At 42.5% G+C, this 22,629-nt stretch overlaps 1 protein-coding gene across 16 annotated transcripts in view; it reads right to left on the bottom strand.

Moving 5' to 3' along the window:
- The window catches only part of ptprsa (protein tyrosine phosphatase receptor type Sa), a 278,620-nt gene that overhangs the window by 90,447 nt on the left and 165,544 nt on the right, over nucleotides 1-22,629 (bottom strand). For all 16 annotated transcript variants that reach the window (XM_037769716.1, XM_037769714.1, XM_037769722.1 and 13 more), the window contains 2 exons: nucleotides 20,340-20,528; nucleotides 1,569-1,679 (listed from right to left, as the gene is read on the bottom strand). In XM_037769716.1, coding sequence (XP_037625644.1) covers nucleotides 1,569-1,679; nucleotides 20,340-20,528 — 300 coding nt within the window. The remainder of the gene's footprint in view (nucleotides 1-1,568; nucleotides 1,680-20,339; nucleotides 20,529-22,629) is intronic.

Consider the following 22,629-nt stretch of genomic DNA (forward strand, 5'->3'; position numbering starts at 1 on the left):
TCGGCTTCTAATAACAGCATGCTGATGGAGCCGGTGTTCATGGAGATTGCATGAATTGTTGGAAATGATATCAGGGCATAGCTGTGTGTTTTTGACCAAAGGAACTACTAAATAATCCCAGTGCTGTGTCAACAAAGCGTTCCCATTATTGTTATTTAATGATTCCTGTAGAGCTCTCGACTGTAATTTGAACCCTTTTAACATCCACCATGCTGTACGTGGGAGAAAAAAAGTGGATAGCTACTTGACATTAAGTGTCACTGCATCGCAGTGGAGACAGCGTGCGCCTCCAGGATGAATGCTGGCAAGAGGAGACACTAATCTCGATGAACCATTTTTCACCTTCTACTGCTCACAGTTGAATTTTTCTTCCCGATGCTGCTACTTCACAGGCTATGATAATAGCAATAATAATGAAAAAGCAGCTCCCTGACCCATTTTATAATGTCAGGGTCGTGAATTATTTATCGGGAACAAAGTTATTTGGTACACAGCAGAGGGAACAAACTGAGTAGATACCGAGGCATCTTTATTTAATATGCACAATATAAATAATGCATGTCGAAAATGCATCTGCTTCAATTTATCAGAGCCCCCTCAACAGGGATTCATTGTCGTTTAGCATTAGTGGTAGAGGGTTAGGCTTTTGTCTTCATTGCCTGTTTCCTATGAAACTCAACGCTCTCTGTGACTGATTGTTTTTCATATCTTCACTTTGCTGGAACATGCCAGACAAAATTACTGCTGACTGTAAAAGGATTTAAAGATAATACCCCAAAGCAGAAACAGGGGAATACTATGGATTTATGCTCCAGAACACCATGGAGAAAAAGTAGAGGAAGTGCTCTATTTATAATCTATGCAAGAGAACTTTTTTTTATGTAATACAGAGCAGCTGACTGTGTTAAGAGTCGACTAATTCACCACAGGGAAATCCGTTTACCCCCCAAAATCTGGAGGAGGAGAAGGGGTTGGGATTTTGATTGGTGGACGCTAATACCTCGCCGCTCAATCAAAATCAAGACTTACCGTTGTGCTCCTGTACCTGAAAAAAGCTAATCAAAAAGAAGTCCTTTCCGACTCTTTTTGAGTTCCGTGACTTTGGACGGAGGAGGACACATTTTTTCGGGCACACAGTAACAGGTGAAAGGCGTCTTACAACGGATAAAGTAAAGACATACGGCTTGTTGTGCTACACATTTCCTTCCGAGCGAGTAGGGGAGGGCATTCAAAGACAAAATGGAGCATAACATCATAACAGAGAAGAACATTAGTTGGTCAATTATAGTTTTACATTTGGAAGTTTCAGTGCATATGAAATAACAATTGTGGGCAGGCAATGCTATCAATGCTAAAAGATTTATAGTACTCGGGTAATGCTATTTTGCAAAACACATTTGGTGCAAATACAGCTGGGCTAGAATGGAAGCAATTATCATTTGTTAAGCTCAACAGTAATGCTACTTAAAGCTGAGCTGCACTGTTCAGACATTTTAGTTAGAATGCGTGGATGTTTTTTATTTTTATTTTTTTTGTTGGCCTGACTCTTGGACCGGGTTGCTCCCTACCTCGCACATATAGGTTAGCAGGGGACGAGTAGCGTACGCCTTCCACATTAGACGCCACGCACTCGTACTTCCCCTGGTCCGTCTCCTCGCTGTTCTCGATCTGCAAGGCACCTGGAGAATGACAACATGCAACAAAGACAAGAGGGGAGGGGGGAAAGCGAGAACAAGAGAGAGAGAGAAAGAGAGCAGGGAGCATGTGATTAGTCGATTTGTCAGTGACGGTGCATGAAGGAGTCAGACAATCTTCTTAATGCAAGGTACAATAGCTTGGATTTCTCAGGAGCATTTTGTCAACAACAGTTTCTCTCTGCAATGCTAATGCAGATTGCTATGGTTCCTCTCCAGCCTCAGCCATCCACACATACAAATTAAATAAAGAAAAATATGGACTAAATTCGTAGCTATGTTGGTGTATGCCACTGTAGGTAAAAAAAAAAAAACGATGTGGTTCCTAAACAAAAATACCTCATGATTTTTCATTACCACGGTTTTGTACTCCACTATTTTCCGAGTTTTTTTCTCTGAATATTACCCTCTTCCCCAGCTCCGTATTTATTAATTTGTTTTACCTAAAATGGCCTTAATACGGCGTCGTATGCAACTCATGTAAGACATGATATTTCATAAAAAACCTGCCGTAAGGACAAATTAATGATAAACGTGTGATGAAAGGTAATGGAGAATGGTGTTGAGATGGTCCTGAAAACTAAGGGAGACTAATAAATCACACTTTGCATGGTGTTACCAAGGAAAGTGTGTGTTTGTGTGTTGGGGTAAGAGGGGTCATGGAAAAATATCCAAACATACAGTTCATGTCCGAATGAACACAGCTCAGTTACGGGCATGGCTTAGCTGTGTGTGTGAGCCGACACGCGAGGCGACTGTTCGTTCTAAACAACAATGGCGGCTCCTGAAGAGGTTAGCGTAGCTGCAATAGCATCAGTGATATCAGAACTGGAGAGTATTTCTTCATTGAAAGAAGAGAAAAGAACAGCACTGAAGGTTTTTCTCGATGGAAAAAATGTTTTCGCTCTTCTCCTGTTTGGTTTCAGCAAGAGTTTGATTGACAGATGGTTCAGCCAATCACCTGTTAAGTATATTTTGAAAGTGTCTGCCCTTTCCCAAACAGTTACCAATGACGGCTTCTCAGATGGTTCTGAGGTCAGGTTAGCAGCTCAGCCCCCACGTAATTACAAATTGTGCGATAGCTACTTATCAGAATAAAGACACCTTGTTCCTATATTATATACTGTAAACACTTAGGGAGAGAGAAATTAAAAGTATATCCATATGAATTGATAAACCGGTGGCAACCATTGTTATTGGCTTGTTTTCAATCATTTGCATTGTCTTGTAGTTGTTATTCATGTGTTTTGTTACTCTTCACTCCATTCATTTTGCCCATATTGTAATATTTTGTGGTAAAAGGCTCTATATGAAGCCCTTATGTGTTTCAGACTGACTGTATATATGATCACATTTTTGATTTTATCTCTTATATCTGCACCTAAATGCTCAGCAGCGACACCGAAGAAGACGGGGCGTGGAGGACACGGAGGAGGGAGGTGAAACAACGGGCGTCAGATCACTCCTCGTTAGAGCGCTGTTGACGGCACTTCCTGATGATATCATTAGGGCTTCTGGCTGGCTCAGCAGACAGATTGCAGCCCAGGCCTCACTGACAAACACAGCACCGCCGCTCGTTAGCGTTTAGCCAGGCAGCATCAATACGCCAGCCGCTGCCCAGGACGCTTTGTAATATACCATAACCTACTCCATCACATCAGCAAGCCGAGTGAACACAATGTTGTACAAAGCTACTATTCTGGAACATTGGTCTAATAACACTTTTCAGCTGTGCCACTAATGAGACCATCGATCCTGCTTAATTATAAAAGATTAGTCACGCTTCCACCTCGGCCACGGCCTAATACTCTAAGAGTATTTTACACCTTGGAGTCAGTACATAGATATCAACTCTCAGAAAAAGACCTGAAGCTACGAAAATCCTCTCTATTTTTTCCTCCTCCTCTTCATTTCCCTCTACAGCTCAGATCATCCTCATCCCCCAGAGGGAGCTGTTCTTGGCACACATAGCTCGTGAACCAAATGAAAATGTCTACCTGCAGAGTGCAGGTGGTGGAGTCCTCGCTCTGCGTTTATGCAGGGATCTGATTTGGATGTGTTTGATGTGCGCTTGGAACAGCAAATGCCAGCCCGGTGGCAGGTGGCTTGGAATGTGCTCAGAAGCCTACCGCCTCAACGCCAGGGAGACCACAAAGTAAGGACTGTGTGAAGTTCAACTCCAGGTGGACGCTTCCAGCAAGCTCTGCCAGCGGCTCGTCAGCCTCGGTCCCCGTGCTGAATTATAAAATCTTTGGAAGGCTGAAGTTGCAATGTTTTCAGTGCTTCATAAATAATAATGCTGAAGGGCTGGTGGTGGGCCACAGCCCCCTTTTTTTGTTGACTGTTACCAAACAGTTAAATCAGGAGAAATGTTCTATATTTCATATGTTTTCATGCCAACTGGTGACGGTCCAAATGCTTCCATCAAATACAAAAGCCTTTATGAAAATAGTATTCGACAAATGTCATCTGAAGGTCACTGAAACACAACCAGCAACATGCGGAGGGTGACAGATAATGAGCCAAATAAAATTAATTGAGAGCCAATTAAAACCAACATTGGCGGCTGTGAATTGTACCTCCTGGCGAAAGAGAGAGACAGAGAGAGAGCAAGAAGGAGAGTTTCATCTGTTCCTCTCCATCTTTGGTGGAGGCTCCTCGCTAGGTGGCATTATCTATTGTTTCCAAGCCCCTGCTGGCTTCATTACATATTCTAGCTATTATTTAGTGGAGCTGTGAAGAACACATAAAGACTCATCCTGCTGGCGGAGCAGAGAGAGAGAGGTAGGAAAAAAAGCGAGGAAGAAAAAAAGACAGGGAGGAGAAGCAAGAACGTGGGATAGGAGGGAGAGACAAAGGAAGCAAGAGATGTAGAGGAACACTGAGAGAGAAGGATATATCATATTTCTTATTTTCTGTCTTAAACTTGCCTATTAATATTCCGACTCAAAATTGAAAACCTAGTTTGACTCTTGTAACGAGCATCATTCTCACCCTCGTGAGAATCTGGGTGAGTTACGATTTATCTATAACAACAACAACAACTGATGAATTTAATTGCACACACCGGATCAAATTAGATGTATGAGCAAATGTTTGATGAAGGAAGCCCAGAAGGAGAGGGACAGAAAAGGTAAGAGAGAGAGAGAGAGGGAGAAATCACAACTTCATTCTATTTTGAGATGTATGAGATGCTTTATGCTTCTCTCTCCGTCAGATTCACACGTAGTGGAGATGCAATGTCCCGCTGGTGCTACATGTGTCGTGCTACACTGTGTGAGTTGCATATCTCTTCTGTCCACTTTGTCATCTCCACTCTCCTCGTATGTTTCCCTCTAGTCCAAGCTTTGCCTTTTGACAACCTCAAAGAAGTTGATTTAAATGAATCTATAACATTAATGTGATCTCTGTAGCCGTATAAAATAATTATATTTCTTTAATTATTTGGTGGCCAGCTAGGCAGTTTAAAGCCTGATAATATTAGCATTTAAAGACAACGGACCTCTAAGGGATTTTAACATACAAATCCAGACGAAGCCTCTTTGATGTCCTATCTCAAGCAGCAGCATGCATGTGTGCACACAAAAAACAAACTCCACCCTTTGAAAACCCTCGTCACCAGCGTGTGTCCCTTTCCCACCATTTCCTTTTGTGTGTTTTTTTATTAATATGACTGCACTCTCTGTGTTTTGCATAATTGCGCTCGGTTTACCCTGCCAGCCTGTGGCTCACCACAGCGCGAGTGGCCATTGGCATTTTTTGCTTCTTTTATCAGGAGAAGAGGAAACACGAAGAAATTATCTTTCACAAGTACAATAAAAAACACGCATCCAGTCTGTTCACACAATGGGCGTTTACTGATAAAGACTAGCGACAAACAGCAAATGGCCTAACTGTGCTTATGAAGTGAGTCCAATATGGGGCTTAATGGCATGTCTTCTGTCTTCAGCTATGAAGTCTTATCACAAATGCAACGACCAAAGAACAATGTTTTGTCTGATTTCATTAGGAAACATGAAAAACAGTTCATGACAGTTGACTACTCTGCTTGCCAAGAGATAGCTTCATCAATAAAAAACGTGGCTCGGTTTACTTTACATGATATCAGCACAATATGACTGTATATAACCTACAAAATCAATTTGTATGTAATCCACGTTAATGTGAACCAGGAAGTAGAAAGAGCTACAAACGCAGTGTCGGGAGGAGGGCTGGATTGGTGGCTCAAAAAACAATTTCGCCCAGGTGACTGGAGTTCCTACCCCGAGCGAAACCAGAAATCAACGTTGATTTATTTGTCACGTAACTTCCGTTCTTAAATTACGCCACTTTCGCAGTTATCTAAACCCAAACCATGATCTTTTCCTAAGCCTAATTCGGTAGTTTTGTTGCCTAAATCTAACCAAGTTGTTTTCTGTGAACACGTATTTTGAAAAGACTGAAGCGGAATTTGACACGTGCGTCAGGTGTTGCTGGACATCATGAAAAATGAGGAATAACTTTTTGTAAGCTATCACACAAATCGTTGTTTGATGGTACGTTGAAATCAGACAGGTACAGCAGTACTAAAGTGCCAGCGACCGCAGATTTTATTAGATTACATTGTAAGTATTTAGCTTCAACTGTGGCAGCGGCCTGCAATTACTAAGTGAGTACATTACCTGCTGCTTAATCTTGCACAAGGACACTTTAAAAGGATACATGAATGTTGAAGGACATTATGTGAGCTGTTGTGGGTATTGAACCTGAGACCTCCACTTAGAGGCTTCACCGGCCATCCAGCTAGTGCCACACCTGCTGAGTAATAATTCATGTTTTTCTGGGTCAGAGGAGAAAAGATTGGTGCCATTTTTTATTCCTGTCTGTCTTATTCCATGATGTATGCTGCACCATTAGGATCCAAAAGAAGAAAGAACAGTAGCTACAGTTGAGGCAAATAAAACTCCCTGATAATAATGACTTCACTTCCATGTGGACCAATTAGTCTCCATCTCAGTCAAAGTGACCCTCCCTGCTCACCAACATGCACAACCTCCAATCTCCACAGCTATCCACTGCTGCTGTCTCGCAGCATGTTCACTGCCTTCATCCATTCCATAAAGAAGGCTATAATGGGCAGTGGGTCTAGGACATTTGTCCCAGCCGTGACAGCTGCCCTGGTTAACAGCGCCGCATGCCGCGGGCTGATCTGATGAGGAGCGCTGAGGTGCCAAGGTGTGATAACAAAGAAGACTGCCTGGGCAGAGTTCAACAAATACATGTTTTTGAAGGCCAATTCAGATTCGGGAAACATTCATGAACCAAAGCCATTTAGAGCGGTCACTTTGTGTCAGTAGTGACAGGATTTCATCATGTTCTTGTCAAAATGTAGGGAAACTGAGATGCTTCTACATTTAAAGAGGACCTATTATGCCTTTGTGCTTTTTCCCTTTCCTTTAGTGTGTTATATAGTTTTTGTGTGCATGTAAAAGGTCTGTAAAGTTACAAAGCCCAAAGTCTACGACAAAGAGAGTTACTCCCCCCACATAAACACTGCTCCTGAACCGCCTGAAACGCCTTGCTTGAAGTCCCGCCATTTCTTCCGTAACGTGGTGATGTCACCAAGTAATACATTTGTGTAATACCAGCATAACGGCTAGTTTGGTATGCCCTCAAAAACAAAGCTAGTTAGAACATAGCTGGAGCAGAGTCCGAAAAGTTTGGTTCGGCTGACCAATCACAACAGAGTGGGAGGAGCTCAAACAGAGCGTTTCAAATAGAGGATGAAAAGAGTTGCTGTAGCATGGCCAGTATGAGAAAAATAAATAGTTTTTTGAACATTAAAGCATGTAAACATGTTCTAATAGAAACCCAAAATACAAGTATGCGCTTGAAAATTAGCACAATAGGTCCTTTTTAAACTAACAGCAGGTTTTCAATGTCCTTTCTGTAGCTGTGTACTAGCAGGAAATATTATATCAGAAAATGTCTCTCTCTTATATGAATCTAGTTTTAGTTCTAGTCTAGGTTGGAATGACGCGAGGAGAAGGCAAAAAGTGTTAAGTGTTGGTAAAATCTGAAAAAAGAGAAAAAAGACAGACAGTGAAAGGTTGAAAGCGAGTCATTTTTGAGAGGTGCAGTGTGGAACAGAGACAGAAAGAACAAAACAATCAGAGAAGGGTAGGAGGAAGAGTTGAAGAGACAGACAAGCACGGAAAAACAGAGGGACAGATGAGGGGATAAAAGACAAGCGAGAAGGGGCAAGCATGGATGATTAATTTCAGAAAGTGCCTGAAGCCGTGGTCTACCCACCCCCGTCGCTGCTTTGTAGCAGCTTTGCCATGTGTACTACCCCCCCAGTCCCATTTGTGTAATTCAATTAGTGTGCTCCAGCGGGCCTTGATTGATTTGTTTAGGCGATCAACAAAATGGCTGGCCAAGTCTCGCTCTTACTTCCCCTCCCTCTTGCTCCTTCCACAGCCCACTCAGGCCTGCCGGTGGCACGCTGTTCTTTTCATCATTTTATCTCTCGTTTTCAGTTCATGTCTCTCATTAGCCTCTCATTTCTCATCTCCTCTCCTGTCGTTTTCCTCGCTATCCTCTCATCCCGACACTGCTCACTAAAGCTCTACTACGGTGCAATTAAAACCACAAATTAGCAACTTACTGTATAAGTGGATACACACTCAAAATAATAATCTTTCCAGTACGTGGATTAAACCAAGAGAACAAGATACAATACCGTAAGCACACTCAATGATTCAGGAGGAACTGTTACAGATATACTGACGACGGTTGACAATGCAGCTGAAGTTTTGAAACAGCAGGCAAACTGGAATTAACAAGTTTCACACTATGTTTGTATTTTCACATCATCATTATCGCATCATAAACATCATAAGCCCGGTAGTATCCCACTCCACTGGCTGGTGTATTTCCAACTTGCTCTACAGCTGGTTCAGCAGGGTTCCCGTACAACAATTCTGCAGTTGCTGTTGTATTGTTGAACATCAATTAAAATACTTCTCGCAACTACAGAGGGCGACTATAGACGGTGACGACGTGTGGCAAGTTGCGGATTTCTGTTGTGAACCAGCAGTTTTAATAATCACACAATACAGAAGACAGTGTAGACACGGCAGCCGAGTATGGAAATGCCCTCATCCCTCCGTCTCCCTCTCCTTTCTGTCTGTATCCTGTCACTCGGGCATGCTCTGCCACCACCCCAAGGTCATTACACTGTGATCGCACCAGCATGGGGCCCTACGTGTGACGCCATTGTTGTCAGCGCCCATCTGGTGGCTTGCAACGCTCCCATGAAATCAGTAATGAAGCAGGTAGGGAGTCCAGCTACCTTTCTACCTATCGCTTACCTCTAGGCCAGCACCTGGGTGGCTTTTTAAAGGAAGCTAAATTTAATGCATTTTTACATTTTGGGAACCAGCTCGTACACGTGAAGCCGTGACGCACATTGTGATTTCCGTGAGATCAACAACCGCTATCTACTCTTCCTCCTTGACTTTCTGTTTTAACTTCTTCATTCTCATTAATCTTTTAGCGATGGTTTGTGTTAACTGTTTCTCCTTTCCTGGTAGTGTGTCTCTTCTAGAGAGATGTGTCCTACAGTTAGAATAGCTCCTCACTGCTAACCTTACCTTAGATGTTTAATTACTGAGTAAAGAGTTGTGTCTGAACAACTTTCCACCGGCATGTTTGGTAAATGATCTCCTGCTTACTATGGATTCCACCTCAGTGCTTCAATTACTGGAGCTCAGTGCAGCTTTTAACAACAAAGATCAATATATACTCTTTGAAAATTTGGCATCTCTCGCCTAGCTCTCGCGTGGTTAAAATATGACTAATCTACAAGAACACATTATGTTTCCTATAGTTATACTATATCAATACTTTCTGATGTGAAATAAGGAGTACCTCAGGGCTCTGTTCTTGGTCAGAGTGAGAAAGAAGTCAGCAGGCCGCAGGGCTTTTTCCTATCGTGCTGCCTTCCTCTGGAATAACCTCCCTGCTGACATCAGACAGTCCAACTCCATTAAGGCCTTTAAATCCAAACTCAAAACTCATCTTTTTGTCTTAAGTTTCAGTTAGTTGCTTTTTTTTTTTTTTATGACTTCAGGCGTTATCCTTCTGGCGGTTCAGTCTCAATGAATCTATTAAGCCTCGTACTTATAGTCCACATTTGTCCTGCTGACGAGAAAACTGAGGCTTCTCTGTGAATCGGTCAACCGGCTGTTGGTGCCTCATTTAAGGAGATTCAACCTCTTCTCTTGTCTCTCTCTCTCTGTTGTGTGCATGTTGTCTTGTCTCGTAGTGTGTGTGTGTGTGTGTGTGTGTGTGTGTGTGTGTTTCCTTTCCCCTATCTGTGTGAATGGTGTACTTTGCCTCCTGCATGTTTTTTGGGGAGTTTTTACTTATTCATATCGAGGGTCTAAGGACAGAGGGTGCAGATTGTAAAGCCCCTTTTGGCAAATTTGTGATTTGTGATATTGAGCTGTATGAATAAAATTGACTTGACACAAGTGACGTAAAATGACTCAGCAGTAGGACAAGCGATGTCTAACCAAAAGAAATGTTTTCGAAAAAAGCTCAATTTTCTGGAGTGGACTTAAAGTAGATGGAAGTCTGCATTAGTGTGGACATGCACCTATGCAAACAAACCATTTGTTACCTTCTCAGACACTTTGATCTCAATTGCATTTGCATCTCTCCATTTTTCTGTCTACATAAGCGCCATACACTCCTGACCGCGAGTCAGTGTCGGCATGCGGTTAAACGTAGTGGTGGAAAAATCACCTTTTTCAGGCCGCTTATCTTATTATGCAAATGCAGAGTTCATAAGTCATGCTTGCTTTTGTTCGCCACAATATGATTTATGAGACCTTCTTATTCAAACAAAGCAGAGCGGGGAGGACTGGGTTGAGGGATTTAAAAGGAGTGAAGGGTTCTCAGGTGTTCATGAATATGTTTGAAAACATGCTTGTGTTTAGAGATTCGTGTCACGTACGGCTTGTGTGAAATGGCTGAGGATGGAGAACCTTAATCCTAGTGTGGGAGCTCTATCGTCGAATGAATCAGGCCCCTTTTGCTGTACCGAACTGTAATCGTGAAACTAAAAGCATTTATCTCGTCCCCATGAATACAGGGACACACATGGCCAACTGAGATATTCACTTACCTGCTCAGCCTGTGGAACAAAAGCATTTTACAACAAACACACAAATCAACAATCACACTGAATCGACTGGGAGCGAACGCTTCAGCAACAAAGCCTGGTGGATAATTACAAGTAAAGTTAAATTGTCCGGGGAAATGTGAAAAGAAAATGAGGGGAGAGGAAGAATCATTTTACAAAGCTATCGTATAGTCACACTGCTTTACCTCTGTCATTCCCTTCCCGCCTTGATATCCTCCTGCTCATTCTCTGACATTAGAAGAGCTGGTTGTGGTTTGGTAAAAGGATGTACATGTTGACTTTTTTTTTTTTTTTTAAGGCGGCCATTGCACGCAGCAGCATCCCTAGTTTTGCTTTTATAAATTGCTGTGCCGCACACAGTAAAAGGGAATAGGGAATTAAATCAAATGTTATTTATGCCGGCCTTTTCCCTGACATGCCACGAGTATCTCCAGCTAGGCGCACATGAAAGTGATGGGGGCGTATTAACATACAGAATGTGGCTATTGCTCTGGTGGTGAACGGAAAGGATGAGGAGGATATCAAAGCAGAGAAGAAGAAGCAAGAAAGGTGGTTGCTAAGATAAATAGGGCCACCATCGCCCATCCCGCAACCTCCTATCACCTATCCCCCCACCCTTCAGCCCCATGTCCATGTCCAAACAAATTTAAATGTCAGAGAGGCGCAAAGCAGACAAACCTCCTAGTAATAACCCTCACCATCCCTCCCCCTCTGCTTTCAACCTTTCTCAATCCTCCATCATAACCAGCCGCATTTTGAATTGCTCGGTAGTTTCCTGACACTGATGATGTGGAGGAGATACAAACACAGAACGCCCACAGAGGTGGAAGACCTACACAATCAATGATGACATGAGGGCATGACAGTGTGAAACACATGTGATTACGCTCACAAAACAGTGTGTACAGAGAGCACAGAACCCAAACACAGATGACATATTAATGTTAGTGGATATAGAGTCATTTTTTAAGAGGAAAAAGCCCACATGGTATTTAGTCAGTTGGGTGAAGTTAGGAGCGGTTATGTCTGGTTTAATGTAAAATTAAAGTCGTTTTTTTTTTTTTCTTTTTTTATTGTGTTAAACATCTTACCTCGAATCGGGGTACCCTCTGGAGGAGACACAAAAACGAAGACACAACATCAGTTTAGTTCAGCGTTAATGTTAGTAATAGTTAGAGGAGTTATTTGGGTTGGAAGGTGGATCACTGGAACTAGATTATCAAACCATTAGGTAATCTCTTACAGGGCTTTCAGAGATGGGTGATTTTCTTTTTCATAGAAGACAAAAAAACGCCTCTCATTGCTGGTACCACAGAGGAAAGGGGAGCTTTATATGACTGGCACACCTTGCCTTAGACTTATAAAGACGGGGAACACAATGCTTCATCGGTAGAGCTGAAGAAGCTCAAGGTATTGGCATGTGTTTTTTATCATGGCTGCAACTCGGGGGTGAAAATGCAGAGCGAGAGAGCTTTGACCATAAGTTGACATGGGTCGCTCCAGTGCCAAGCCTTCACCCAGCCAACTGACCTTGAATAAGAGGCCAGTAAAACAAGTTATGGGCGCTGCTATTCTATACCGGGTATCTACATTAGTATGGAACAAACTTGCTGAGGGAGTCTCCGCTGAACTAGAATTTCAGGGCTGTATACCTTCAGGCAACCGCAAGTTAAATCAAACAGATTGAAGTTCTTATTTATCCTACAAGTCGTAAACCTGCTTAACTGTGACAGATAGACTCTTCACCTCAAGCTTCACCCCTCCTCCTCCTCGGTCATTCAATCTCCTCGCTCTTTCCATTGTTTCATTTCACTGAGAGTTGTATGTTTCCCTACTCTTTGTTTATTGTGAGTGTGTATCGTGTTGCATGCCTGACTGCAAGCCAAATGTCCCATTAGGGACAATAAAATATTGAGCTTGTCCAGTCAGTGGCTGGTGGTTTTTTTAGCCCGAGTTGTTACCGTGATGTAAGATGCATCCCTTACAGGCAGAGCTTTGGGCGTGGGTAGCGGAGCCAGCTTAACTTCAACCCCCTCTCTGCCAAGCATTAAACTGCCCTTACGATCTTGGCTTCTTTTCTCCATTCATTGTTTTCTAACTATTCTTTCCTAGTTCCTTTATCTGTCTCTCCTTCTCCCGATTTCTGACTTTTGTGTGTGTCTCAGTCTTTCCCACAGTTTCCTCCCTCTAAGTCTCCCTCTCTAAATCTCAGGATGACTCATGGCTACGACGTGCCCTCGGCCATCACTTGAGAGTGTCAGCAGGGCTGTGTCAAGCCAGGGGGAAGTGCCCTACTTTGCATAGACGCCCTGCAGACACAGAGCTGAGGGTCAAAGGTACGCACTGCCCATTGAGCCCAACACTCCATGCCTAGCCCTTGTGTGTGTGTAATGTATGCATTCATGCAAGTTGCATACTTGCAGCATTCTACCAGCTAGCTGAACCAACAAAACAACAATATCTTCCATCAACCCATCAGTTTTCTGGCGCTTTTTTTTTAGGCTGGGTCGAGGTGGCAGCAGGCTAAATAAGGTAGACGTACCTCTCCCTAGCGGTATTTTCCAGCTCCTCCTGGGGGATCCTGAGGCGTTCGCAAGCCAGCCCAATATGAGATCTAGAATTTATCCAGCGTGTTCTGGGGCTACCCCGGGGTCTCCAACCACTCAATCAGGGAAGACACCCAAGAGGCATCCTGGTCAAACCACCTCAACTGGCTTCAATGCGAATGAGCAGCTTTACTCCGAGACCCTCTGCATATTCTACCCTATCTCTAAGGCTGAGCCCAGCCACCCTAAAGAGGAAACTCACTTCAGCTGCTTGTGTCCGCGATCTCATTCTTTCGGTCACTATCCAAAATCCATGACCATATAGGTGAGGCTTTAGATCAACTGGTAAGTCAAAAGCTTTGCTTTCGGCTCACCTCCCTCTTCACCACAATGGTCCGGTACAACGCCCGCATCACTGCTGATGCCGTACCATTCTGCTTGTTGATCTTCTCAACAATACCTCTCACAGTTCAAAAATAAATTAAAATCAAGACAACCTGGAGTCTAGGCTGTAAAGTGGTGCCAGTAATCTCCATATCCTGTACAGTAAATTAAGGGGTGTGGGTGGCTGGGCAGTGGGACGACATTTTCAGTACCTTCTGATGGGGTTGTTGTTGCAGCTCTGCATACAGAGGCGTCCTTTGTGATACCAGCAGGTAGGAGGCAATCACCGAGTTTGAAGTTCTGCCTGGTTTGCAATGTACCTAGGTGGTTTCATTTCCTTTCTTTAGAGTTGCTGTGTTGCACTGTGCTTATGTATAAATCTTAAAATATGTCAATAATTGTATACCATTATAGAGACATTTTTAAGATTTATAAAAAATACGATATATACAGTACATAATTTATGTTATTAAAGTGTCCATTTGCTGCAAATAGCCATACTATAATTTAGAATGATCTAATTTTATAATTTCATTTATTGTTACAAATTTCCACATTGTCTGATTAAAGTGGGGAAATGTCTTTAAGTAAACAGAGATTATCATTTATTCTCGACTATTTCTCACTTGCAAGGTTTTCCTATTCTGTAAACCCACCCTGTAGGAACTAAATGCATATATTTGCCTCAGCGATCGTTGAGAGTCATTGGAAAACCAGGCAAAACAACAGTGACATTTTAATGATTTCTGCAATGATTTTAGAGACCACATAATCATAGATAATCACAAGACAAAGGACAGTAGGGCTCTGGGAAGGTTACATTGTTATAGAGTTAGAGTTAGATTAGAGGCTGCAGAAGCTGCTGGTTTATTTCGCTTTAGCTGTGATGGAATTTTAGTCGGGGGTTAAGGGGTTACTAGTTAGAGGTTAGGTGAGGTTAAGGTCAAAGTTAGGTTGAGGTTAGGATACGGTTAAGGTTAATAAAGCAGGTTTGTAAAGGACAAGGCCATCACATGTGGACCTTATAAAGGACTGAGTGACAAAAGAGGGACAGAAAAAGAGTGAAAAAGTAATAAGGGATAATAGATAGAGGTTATTCAGTTCAAAGGAATTGGTTCCACAAAAAAAATGAGAAGGAAATGAGTGATTTAGGTCGTTGGAACTTCTAATATTTGAATAATAAAGCAGCATGAAGAGATAAAAATAAAACTTAGCCAAGGATCTGACCAGGCAGTCTGGGTCTCCAGTGGCCAGCCTGTATTCAATTACAATGGCAAATCCACCTGTACTACGGCCATGCAACCATATGGCCATAAGCTTCCTTTCTAAGCTTTGGTCAGCCAGCGGTTGATCAGCTTAGGGTGACAATGACCTAAATATACCTCAACAGGCCGCTGACCTCCTCGCATTATCAAATGCGGCATTATTCGCTCCGCAGAACACCCCAGCTGTTTTGTTAAACAACCCTCTGAATATATTAAAAAATATTATTGAAGGATGTAGTCTGGCCGGAGGCAATCTGGCCAGAGATGTTGCCCATCTGCGTGTGAGGCGGATGGGGTTGCGTGGTTGGCCGGGTGTCAAAGTCTGACTACCCTCCAGAGGGCGTCTGGCTGACCTTCTCATCGACACAGACGCCCTTCTGGGATCTTGGTGGTGCCGCAGCGGGTCTCAGGGAAAACCTGGCTGCTGTTAGCACATCTGCAGAGCTCCTGGCCGCTCCCTGCAGAGCGGCTTTTGATGCCGACAAATGTGACCGTTTTCTTGCACATTTCAGACTAAGCGCAACTGAACTCAGCATGATTCACATTGGGATGTGCATAAATCTGTGTGTGTCAGGTCATGATTTTAAACCTTTATATTAAAAAAGGACCTTAATCTTTATGAATATGCACCCCTCCCAATCCTCTCACTGTCTCTCTGGCCTCTGGTTAATCTGTTCTGGCTGACAAGGCCAGCGAGGGCCTCGGGTCTGCAGCCACAGGGACTTGGGGAGAAATGTCAAGCTCCCTCCACACCTCTAGAGGAGCTCCTCAGGGGACCCTGATGCAAATATCACTGCCCCGCCAGCACAGCATGGTCTGGCTCATAAAGAACGAGTCAGCCAGCTAGGCAGCTATCTGACAAACAAGCGCTGGGCGCTCCATCTTCCTGTATATATATATATACAGTATATATTCATCAAAATTATTCTTACAATGTCGTCTTTTGTTTTAGGCGGGAATAAGTCAGATCTGTATGAGCATTTCAACATCAGTTAGAGTCGAAGGTCACATGAGAAAGGTGGCTGAGTATGCTTTCAAAGTCATGTTTTGAAAGCCACATCCCATGTTTCCATTCCCGCGCCCCCATTTCTTCCAAAAAAGTCCCGATTTGACCACAGTCCGCGGGAGAGCATCCATCAGAGCTACCCCCCCGAGGCTTGAGAGTGTGCCTGAAGCAAAAGAGCAAACAGGTAGCGCCCAAACATTGTCAACAGCAATCTGATCAACAGAAGAATCTGAAACTTCCCGTTCAAAGCCTGCCACAAGAACTTTTAACGCTGTTCTGTTTTTGGATTTTTGTAAGTATATTTATTGTTGAAAAAACCTGAAAGCTGGAGACCCAAGATGGCTACTCAAAGAGCTGAGGACATGAGAAGATGGCAGCCTGGGGGGCTTGAGCACACAGGCCTTTTTCTCATCAGCATAAATCCTGCCTGGCTGCAGAATGAGCTTTCCAGTAAAAAAGGCTACAGAAAAAAAAGGCCCAGAGAGCTAACATTACCTTACGAGAGCCTCGGTATTGAAACAAGGGAAAGTAATTTCCTTTTGGGCCCTCCTACATACACACACAGTTTGACCTGTAAGCAAAATATACCCAGCTTAAAGTGGCTGGGTATATTTTTGCAAGTAGTTCAAAAAGTCAGGAGGAGCGCAAAATGTGGCCAAATGGAACTATCACTTGAGCCCTCGCCCTCTAGCATGGGCAATCGAGCCTCAGCTAGAGGTCTGTAAGCCAGTGGGATGTGGGCCAATTTGGCAAGAGAAGAAAAATGCTCTCCCGAGAAAATATTTAGCCAAGACCAGAGGGTCGACCCAGCCCAAGTGTGGGATTGGAGGGTTCAGCCATACAGCGGTCCTGCAGAGACCTTCACCTGGAAAGAACTCAAGATTCTTTCAGCCCCTCTCAGTACTGGCTGCACTTTCCAAGAGTATTTTTGGACGGCGAAGCTGTTATTGTGCAAACTGAAGTTTGATCGTTTACACCTGAGTATAAAACAACGGTGTATTTCTGGAGGAAAAGTGTTTGCTGTGTGTCTCACCAAGAAGACAAAAACATACTGTAGGCTATGACTGCACAGGAATAATTGTCTTGGATTCAAGCAGAGTCCAATTATTTCCTCAAAGCCTGCTGCCTTGCAACACAGCGGAGAGAAAGAAGTAGACGTGACAGGAAGCATCAGCAGTGTAGAATCTGGATAAAAAAAAGTACACAAAGCAACAGCTACTGCCAAGGTAACCTTGCACACGCTACTTACGACTGCAAATAGTCCAGTAAAGTTGTTAAAACATTGTAGAAAAGGTGGTTGAACTGGGCAGTGAAAGTCTTACTATGCGTATTAGCATTAACATGAAGCAGGATGTTGCCTCAAAAGACACGCTCAGCAAGTCTTCTCCATATAAAAAAAACAGCTTAAAGGTCGACTGTGATACCTAACCACCTCCCCAACGTGTGCTGCTGTTTGTCCTTGATTTCCCTTTCCAAGTTCCAGTGAGGGGGGGAGAAAGAGGATAAAGTTGGCGTAAGGAGTGTGGGCGAAACAAAAGTAAAAGTTTAGCATAAATAGAAACAGAACATGGGGAACAAGAGGACAAGGGTGAGGGGGGAGCAGGGGATGCATGCATTTTGGAAAGTAGTTTAAATATGCCATCTGCTTCAAGGAGAGTGGGTGGGCTTTCTGGGCTTTGCAAGACACTTACCAAAGGTTTCTGAAAATGACAATGCAAGAGGAAAGTAAATAGAAAAAAGGGGAAGAACAACACAGTTCATTTTAGGTTGAGGTTAAAATAACTGCCACGCAAGAATTAAAGGGACTACAGTACAGTTTAGTTGGGTCATGTGTCCCACCTCAGTATTTTAGCAGTTTAACCATGAGATACCATGGAAGGAGCAGTGAATTTACAAGTTATATAACATAAATTCTATTTATAATTCTAATTAGAGGTATTTTTCTTTTTTTTGCGAAAAAAAATCAAATTAACCCATTTTTGCTGTCAATTGTAAAATATCAAAGATTTATTTTTCAGTTGCATTTTACTGGATGGTTTATTATTATTTTTAAGTTTTATCTTGTGTTGTGGGCCAAATGAAACGTGTTGAAGACTCTGCGATGTGAGACACATCTGAGTTTCAGACACAAATACAGACAAAACACACATATAGAGAGAGACAACCAAATAGCAGTCTGTTTCAGTTAGACAGGACACACAGAGACAATTGACGGAATCATGAAACAGAGAAAGACAGATGATACAGAGGTTAGACAGCAGACAGGAAGCTGGATTTAGTTGTCCATCATCTGCAGAGGCTCAAAACTCACACTGCCATGTTGACAAAGTTAACAGGTAACCACATTTTTAGAGCAGAGCTGGTCTTCCATGTGATTATATACAACCTCCTGATATCACAATTATATTTGTGAAAACACATCAAGCCACTCAAATGTTATCTACGTGGCAAGATAAATTGATGACTGTAATGACACAATAAACTTGTCAAAGCTATATTTCAATTTCTCCTTGTCTAGTAACAGCTCAAAACCCCTAAATGTAAAATATCTACCACTGTTCTTAAAGGTACCCTGTGGAGTTTTTGACCACTATTCGTGATATGGAGCAAAAATCAAATAAGAAAAAAAAAAATGCTTTGCTTTACGAAGAAGCAAATGCACTAAAGTGTTTGTTAGACCTCCGTTTTTGTGAGAAACACTGAATGTAAACAACTTTGTTTACAAAAAAAAAATCCACAGTGCACCTTTAAGGTTAAAGTCCAAATTGTTTCGGAGAAGGCTGGCAGCGCATGAAGGTGAGCATGAAGGTGAAAACATTTACGTTAGAGCTCTCTTCCAAAGAGTCCCTTATGTCCTCAAACTAAAGTCTAAAGCACTGGCTGACAGCCTTCTCCAAAACACCTAAGGACAACCCAGCATCCCCCCGAGGGAGTCCGCGGGCCACAATGAACCAAGAAGCAGAGTTTTCAGCAAGTTGTACACCATCCCAGAGAGAGCAAATAGTCACACATACTTTGATAGCAGGTTTTGCTTTGAAATCTTAAAAAGTCTACCTCAAATCTGTGCACCAGTAGGATAAATATGAAACATATCTAAAATCAAAAGCATCTATAGGGAGCTGTGGACTTGGCAAAGGCCTGAATACTGAGATGACAAATTGATTCTTTTGAGCTCACGAGGGCCACAACTGGGGCAGGGACTCAATGGCAACAGACTCTTTATTTAGTGGTGTCTACACTGATTTACGTTGGCTGCAACAAATCAAATAGGAGTCATTGGATTTTTCGATTGGTGACAAATCATCGACCTAAAATATCTACCCCTTCTAGCCTGGGGCCACTCCAGGGCCTGCACTTAATTAGCTATATAATTAGACTTTGCTTTACTGGGCCTCTCACTGGGGTTTCATCAATGGGAACAAGACAACACATCCACCACTGAGTTGTGTCAGTAGAACGTGGACCTTGCTCTCATTGTCTACTCTGACACACTTCTCGGTTGTTGTGAATCATTTGCCCTCATTCAGTCATGTTACACTCTTAAACCTAATTTGCTATTTTCAAAACATTTTTTGGATGGTGATCTATACGCTTGACCTTTATACTGTTCTATGCTTCTCGTGTTGTAATCTAGGAAATCTTGTGATTTGACATTTAAATGTATTTCACAACAATGTCCCGCTAGCTGTATATTATCCCGCTTATTACACGGCCACTTACTTAAGCAATCAAGAATACAGTCAAATACATCACAACTGCTCCCATAGCAACGGTCTGTTATACATAGCAACGGTCTGCTATGAAGAAATAATAGACCGCAGAACGCCATGATTGACCAATCAGAATTGTGTATTCAACAAAGCCGTGTAATAAATATAATGAACACCCAAGTTTATTTGGGTCAACACATTTTTTTTTAGTTTTCAATGCAATATATTGGGTTTTATTTGTACTTTGGGTGATTTTCACGTCTTAAATATAGGAGTTACGTATATGGGCTGGGTAACAAAGTTACCTGAAAGAGATGTTGTGTTGCAGTAACTTCCTTACCAAACAATTGTATGTGTTCCCAAGCTGGAGATACAAATCTGTTGACAAGCTAACAAAGTGTTCTCAATTACACTTCTCACATTATCTAACAATAGGCAAGAAAAGCACAAAAACAGCCATGTTAACTATTGCCAAAAATGTCCTGTGAAACAAGTGCTGAAGTTAGTAAGAGGGAAAAAGACGTTATGCTCTGGCTTTCCTTACCTGAGCGTAGTTGTTTGATTCGCCCATTACTTGCACTGGGATCAATGGGCAGGAAGTCTTTGTACCAGGTGATTTCTGGGTCAGGGTTGCCACTGGCGGCACAGAGCATGGTGGCTGTTCGAGTGCGTTCCACCACTTTGAGTTGAGGGCCCATGTCAATGTTAGGGAAGCCTGGTGGGAGTAGGTCCTCTGTGAAAGGAACAGGGAAAGACATAAAGTTAGTCCTCTGACTAGCAAAGCCTGCTTTCATGACTTAAGAAAAGTTCTCATTCAAAGTAGCTGTAATCCTTATGCATGCATTTCCATTTTTTGCTAGAACTTAGAGCTATTACACGCAATAGTGATTTAACTAAAATAAGACAAATTCAATTATTATACTGCAGTGATTTGGAGTCTTTTTGACAGCTTTTTACTTTTTGGAATTGCATTTTTGCTGCCACATTTATGACTTGGCTTGGGGTGCCATTTTTGAACAATTGCATATTATGTAGTGTGTCTGTTTTTAGTAAGTGTGCTATAATAAAATGCAATACCTTTGTTTACTTTTTTACCTGCCATTGTGAAATTTTATTTTACATTTGAAATAAGCAAAAAACTACCTATTCTAATTATTAATTCCAAATTAGCCTAATGGAATCCATGATATTGTCCGGCAAAAGTTAATTATGTAATAAAACAGACAATGTCAGAAGGTAAATGGTTGCACTGACATAGTATTTTGTGTACTTCAATATACTTACAATAATTTTCCATGAATGGATACATGGGTTAATAAATAGGGATAGTGCCAATGTACCATAAACCTCAAAATCATACAATCTAATTCCCAAATCAAATCCAATTGATCAGGCTGACGACAGAGCATAATGATACATTTGTATTCAACATCTTCCCTTATCTCAGGAGAATTTTAAATCCCATTTTACCCTTGACCAATGAGACAAATGCACCTTTGGAATGTGAGATTGTAGTCGGGCATGTACAATATCCAGATAACTTAATAAACCAATTGAGGAGCTACGACTTGAATAAACACGTAAACTGCATTTCATTAAGAATGTGGCTCTCCCAGAAGGCTGCATCGAGGCATCGGAGACGATTAAGAACAAAGACCAGGAAAAGCATTGTGCTTTCTTTGACTTCCTCTTTCTCAGAAAATGACTTTGCATTCTAATGGTTGGAGAAACCATCCTGTAGCCAGATACTCACAGACTGCATTCCCACTATGTCCATTAAGAACCATGTGTCTTAATCAAATGCCCTTAAGGAGGGAACTGACTCCCTGCACATATTCTCAGTATAACAAGTAGTAAATAAATGGCTTTACATGCAAGAAGAAGCTCGGAGGAGGAGACAATAGAGTGGAAAGTAATACCAGAAGGAAAGCCTGGTAATCCCGGTGATCTAGCTTCCCAATGTTCAGTGAAATAAATGACACTCTAGTTCATTTGAGGTTTCACAGAGCTCTGCACACCCAACAGTTGGTTGAGACACACTATAACCACCAATAGAATAGCAATTGAGAGATGCAATCCGATTTCACTCTGGCATTAAAGGTGTAAGGGTTGTACAGATTTAAGCCTCTTTCTTTGACTGTCATTATTGCTACACTTATTCAAGAACCACTGCACTAGCCAGGAAAGATTGTGGTATTCTTGCAGCTAATACTCTGCATGATTGAGCAATTACTTCACTGTTTAGAGACGACTGTGTCGTGCGCTCTGTGGTCATTGTTCTCCTTATGCAGACTCCCCCGCTCTCTTGGGGCAATTAGTCCCATGGGTCAAATCGCTTGACATCTACCCCGACTGGAGCCAAGGCAGTGACTCATTCTTAAATGATGAAAGCCGAGGGGGAAGCACCTCGAGCTGTGATATGCATCAGAAGCCTGAGGCCACATCACAACTCGGAGAAGATTGACTGACTAAGATGCTGGCCAGTGGCACAGCAGAGGTCACTGTTCATCTGGAGAGCCAATGACCTCATGTCCACTCCGCAGACATCATGGTGGTGTCATCGACACCAGAGGAGCGCTAAATTAAGGGAAATTGGGACTGTGAGTTGAGTCACCGGTTGAGAGTCTGTCTGCCTTTAAAGGGAACTTTAATTTTCAACCAGATTTGGGTTGTTGCAATGTGAGTGGTATGTGCAAATCAATAATGTTCGGCGTCCCTCGGTGTTACCGGCATCCGCCGAATGACGCATTCCCTTTTGACGGAGAGAACACGGAGGTTCATTTAAGCATACCACCCACATTGCAATGATACAAAGCCAGTTGAAAATGGGCAGT

This window comes from Sebastes umbrosus, chromosome 5 (genome assembly GCF_015220745.1).
Source record: "Sebastes umbrosus isolate fSebUmb1 chromosome 5, fSebUmb1.pri, whole genome shotgun sequence".
Taxonomy (NCBI): Eukaryota; Metazoa; Chordata; class Actinopteri; order Perciformes; family Sebastidae; genus Sebastes; species Sebastes umbrosus.